This window comes from Olea europaea, chromosome 18 (assembly GCF_002742605.1).
Source record: "Olea europaea var. sylvestris chromosome 18, O_europaea_v1, whole genome shotgun sequence".
In the NCBI taxonomy this organism is placed as follows: domain Eukaryota; kingdom Viridiplantae; phylum Streptophyta; class Magnoliopsida; order Lamiales; family Oleaceae; genus Olea; species Olea europaea.
This window is the reverse complement of record NC_036254.1, coordinates 28,867,700-28,872,742: the sequence shown is the minus strand read 5'-3', so window position 1 is coordinate 28,872,742 and position 5,043 is coordinate 28,867,700. Positions and strand designations below refer to the sequence as shown.

At 36.4% G+C, this 5,043-nt stretch overlaps 1 protein-coding gene across 1 annotated transcript; it reads right to left on the bottom strand.

Moving 5' to 3' along the window:
• Window positions 1-1,374: 1,374 nt before the first annotated feature.
• Window positions 1,375-4,838, bottom strand: LOC111368079 (xyloglucan glycosyltransferase 4-like). The gene is made up of 4 exons (XM_022989269.1): window positions 3,539-4,838; window positions 2,875-3,183; window positions 2,387-2,791; window positions 1,375-2,297 (listed from the first exon to the last, which is right to left on the bottom strand). The coding sequence occupies exons 1-4, from the start codon at window positions 4,196-4,198 to the stop codon at window positions 1,656-1,658; spliced, it is 2,016 nt and encodes a 671-aa protein (XP_022845037.1). The 5' UTR covers window positions 4,199-4,838; the 3' UTR covers window positions 1,375-1,655.
• Window positions 4,839-5,043: the final 205 nt, after the last annotated feature.

Here is a 5,043-nt window from a genome sequence, read left to right as displayed (position 1 = left end):
CAGTCCCTGTGCATCGCCTGGATTCAGGCTTGGGGTCGGGGCCCACGTTTGTGTACTCACTGCCAATGCTGCAAAAGATAACCAGATCATAGTCAAAGTGGCAACTCTATTGACTGCCATTTTTCACAAAGTGAAGTACTGTGAGTGCCTAAATTGTTAAAGTTAAGGTGATACTGTGGAGTTTGTTCCTCGACATATATATATATAGGATTTCTTCAGTATCAATATTGTCATTACATCATAGAAATGTACCAAAGTTAATTCTTAGATAGTTTCGATAGAAATTACTGTAACAATGACACCAAGCGGCAGGAAGTGACTAGTCCATAAGGCAGTATGCTGGCCTGGCGATGTTAACAATGAAACAATATGCACTCTTTCGTTTCTTCTTTTTGCGGTCGTGATACAATATGTGCTAACATTGTTTGAGTACATGTGGTGAAGGAACCTACAAGGGAAACGGGATCTATCCTAGTACCTAAATCAAAAGTTGCATTTGAAGGACAAAGTTCTTCAAAATTATGTCATGATACTGACATCATTTTAAGAAAATGATGGATGATTGTGTCACCAGTCTAGGGCACAAGGATATATAACATGGACCATACTTGAGTTGGGTTTTCACGTGTAGGGCTGCGAAGGTCTAGACAGTCCAACACATTTTGACATCTCTATGAAGACGATATTTATCTTTATTTTCTAGTCATTGCTAGAAAATTTTGTGCCAATACTTTTAATAGATAAAATTCAGCAGCGCCCTTGCGTGCAAGTACATGTAACATCTTCATTTTGATAGAGATTCAAGAACTCAATCGAATAAAAGTTCAAGAAATACAACCTCGTATAGGATATCCTTGTCCCACGCTGATGAAACCTACAAACACAAACGATGTTTATGCATAGAACTGAAGTTAAGAATCATGTAAAGTTCCAGTATATGTACACAATCTATTATATCAAAGGCCAAAAGGAGCACATATTTTGGCTGTGCTACTTAATATTGATTCAAGTACAGAATTCTGGTATATATACAGAGTCGTAAAATCTTGGTCGTCTAATAAAATTCCAGTCTCGCTGGATCAATGAAACATAACCTGCAGATTTATATGCTGAATCGAGATAAATTTCCAAACCCACATGATACAAGCACAGTCATTTAAGCTTGGATTTTCTATTTTCATCAGTGTGTGTAACCGAACTAGCACCGTCGTCGTTACCAATGTGGTGTTTCGTCTTTCTTGCTGGTGTAGAGCAACACATTTCAATGTGATATACAGGTAACAGGACTAATAATCAATCTTATTTACAAATGTGACTAAATCATTTAGCATATGAATGCAAACAGGGAAAAAGAACAAGTTGCTGAAATAGATATCAAAATATTTGCCATGACTCATTTATATTCAATACTATATTCATTATTTGAAACACTGATGGTTCAGGTAATTATACAATGAAAGAATCAATCCTATTATTCTACTTCTCAATTCTTGAGTCTTGCCTGTGATTATCTCTGATAAACTCCAGTTCATAATATAACTGGAAATTAATCTTCTTCTTTTTTTCCGTCTTTTTTCCCTTTTTTGAACTCAAGTACATGTTCAAAAACATCAAACTTGAATCGAGAAATTAATAATTACCATTGAGCATATATCTCAGCTCACTTGCTCCCCAATTAAATCTAAGCCTACTACAAGGAAGGACAACCCCTGAAACAGCAAGTAATAGAAATGAATTCCGTGTGCTGATAACAGACTTCTTGTAGCTGCAGTGAGTAGAAGAAATGCAAGTGCAAGTTCCGGTTTGTAAATCCTGTTTTTCTTCTTTACAGTATGGACCTTTTCACTTTGCTCTTTTAACTTGCCGAGCATTTCTAGACCTGATTCAGAAAGCCGCCTCTGAATTTTCTCTTCATTCAGCATTTTGTGTTCCCTCTCAGAAAGGCTTAGCAAGTCTGATTCTGATGCTCTGCCTGTTTTCTTCGTGACTACCCATTCGTAGGCACTTCCTAGCTGAAATAGCCCGGATACCATTGCATTAAATTTCGTCACCGACATTGTGTTCTCGAAGAGCAAATATGGCATCAGAAAGGGGAAGGACTTAGGTGCCGGTAAAATGTTCAGAATGGACATGACAATGGGGACGTAACAGATCACCCAAGCTGGTAACTCAGCCTCCGGTATGAACATTGTCAATGGAAGTATGATACAAAATAAAGTAAATGAGTAAAAGGGAAGTATCAGTTTCCTTAGGAGAAAGAAAAGGAATATCAAGTTGGCCTTTTTCCAAACTGATATCTGCAGAAATAACATCATAGAAGGGAAAAATAATTAGTATTATTCAGTCCACTTTAACAAATAAGCAAAAGTTAATGAAAATAATATACTTTGGAGGATATAATGTCCGGGAGGCATAGTCTGAAGAGCTGCATAGGGCCAGAATGCCAACGATGTTGTTGCTTCTTATATGCTTCATATGATTCTGGTAATTCGCAAAGAACTTTCACATCATTGAGGTAGATAAATTTCCACCCCTTCAAGTGGGCACGAACAGCTATATCCATGTCCTCAACCGTAGTCCTCTCAAGCCAACCACCTGAATCCTCCAAGGCTTTAATCCTCCAGACACCGGCTGTTCCATTGAACCCGAAGAAATTGAGGAAAACGCCATTTACTTGCTGCTCAACTTCAAAATGGAAGCAGAGATTGATGTTCTGGAGTCTGGTAAGTAAATTTTCATCCTTATTTACAAACGACCAGCGAGTCTGGACAAGGCCTATTTCAGGATTGTTCTGAAACGAGAAATGAGGTTCTTAAAACTTTGTCGAGCAATAGTAACTAAGGCACACAGTTAGGTAGTTTTTTAAATTATTACCTTAAAATGAGGAATTGACAATTTAAGGAAATCCGGATTTGGTTGGAAGTCTGCATCAAATATTGCAACGAATTCATATTCTTTGACATAGTCACAAGCCATGGCTGATTTAAGATTGCCTGCTTTGTATCCTGTTCTGATTAACCGATGTCTGTAGATTATGTTCACCCCTTTCCCTTTCCACGACAAGCATTCATCCCTTATCAAATTCTTTACAACTTCGTCATCCGAGTCATCTAAAACTTGAACTAAAAACCGATCCTTAGGCCAATCGAGCTGGCAAACTGCAGCAATTGATTGTTCGTATACCTGAAATTCCACATAATTTTCATTCAATACAATAAACAATCTAGTAAATTAGGCAGATATGTTTCATAATCACAAAAACTCAATCAATCCTGAGAACGATTTTGAATAGCACGTGAACTTGAAGAACTGACCATCAAACGTATTAAAAAGGCAATAACCTTTTAGCTACTCAATTATCCTCTTTCCATCTGGTTAACTCGCAATGGAAATTTTTTCACTTTACTGACAATAATCACACATAATTAGACACTACGCCAAAATAATTTAAAGAATTATAAGTCAAAATATATAGTATATATACATAATTTGCAGCAAAGGGATCTTCAAAAAAAGATGCATAACATTCTTTTATTACCTCTCTTTCATTGCACATTGGAATCTGAACAAGAACCATGGGATAACTCGATCCATCTTCAATGTCATAAGGTTCCCCTTCAATCGATGGCTTCAACTTCTTGTACTTAATCCAGAAACAACCCAAACATTGCACAAGGCGATCCAGTGATTGAATCATGAAGAGTACAATGCAAGATTTGGAAAGTGTCATTATCAAAGGAGCAATGTAACCAACTCTAAAAGAAAGCCAAGCCATATAAGACCACTGCACAAGATTATTCTGAACCTCCCATGGATTATGAACCAAACTCAAATCCCAGTTCTTGAAATAAGCAATGAGTTCAATAATCAAAGCTACAATTGAAATAGCAAGAAATGCTTTTAGAAACCTGTATATTTTCTTCCCTCTGTATGTGGGATCTTCTTCCCTCGCATCCGAAGAAGTGGCAATTCGTTTCTTGATCGAACCGAAAATTGTACACAAGCTCATTGCCAGCCATGGAATACAAGACACAATCCTGTGTGCTTTGAGAAGAAGAACCCAAGTGAATTGCTTGGGACTCGCAGCCTTTTGTTTCTCCTGGAAAATTAGTTCCCTTCGGGAATCATTTGCTTCAATTAAAGAAACATTTTCAGGCTTCTCAAGTGTAATCACTACAGAATTTGGTGTCATTTTCATGAAAATATGATATGATTAAAGAAAACTCAGATCAAAAATCTTGGAAAAGAAACAAGGGATTGACAGATTTGTGCACTATCAGGCCAAGTCCATCTATTTTAAAGACTCTTTTAGTTTTCAATGAATTCTGGATCTCAAACAGAAAAAGAATGGCACTGACTCCACAAATTCAGATGAAACTGAGCAATGAGAGTTGGTCATCAATGTACAAGTCAAAAGTATAGAGAGAGATTATGCTAATAAAGAAGCACAAGAATGCAATTATACAGGCTTCCACTGTCAGAGTCCTCAGAGGTCTGGCAAATGGAAGGTTCAGACCTGTTTTGGTTTGAAAAAAAAAAAAAGGAAAAAAACAATTAACGAATCTTAATCAATCTTTAACGTGTAAGAAAATTAATTTCAGATGAGATCAAGTGCCCAAGTCAAACACAAAAAAGTATCTGTATTTTGACATTTTTTTAAAATTAAACTTCTTGAGGCTGCTTCGTGAGCTTCCAAGATTCACCATACTGTCGGTGTCAAGTGATAAACAATAACGAATCATGCTCAGTGCATAATGATTTTGACAATTTTGCTGTGAACATGTTGCTCGACACTATTATTGGACAATTTTAAAAATAATTCATCTCTTTCCACCAACACTTTTTTTTTTTTTTTTACAACTACAACATTTTTGAAAGTGTTGTACAAATAGATTTATTCAATAGTAAATGACAACCAAATTACAGCCAAAATGCAGATATTATTATCATAAGTTTTCTGGTCTTGTCTTGTGATCTGGAATCTGTCCATTTCTTGAATTTTAAAATTTAAATTGGACAAAAGGTGATGTGCCCACCTCACCT

Coding starts and splice junctions, on each gene's coding strand:
- LOC111368079 (XM_022989269.1), bottom strand. CDS start 4,198: ATGAAAATGACACCAAATTCTGTAGTGATTACACTTGAGAAGCCTGAA. Junction 3,184..3,538: donor CAATGTGCAATGAAAGAGAG/GTAATAAAAGAA, acceptor GTGGAATTTCAG/GTATACGAACAATCAATTGC. Junction 2,298..2,386: donor CGGACATTATATCCTCCAAA/GTATATTATTTT, acceptor TTATTTCTGCAG/ATATCAGTTTGGAAAAAGGC.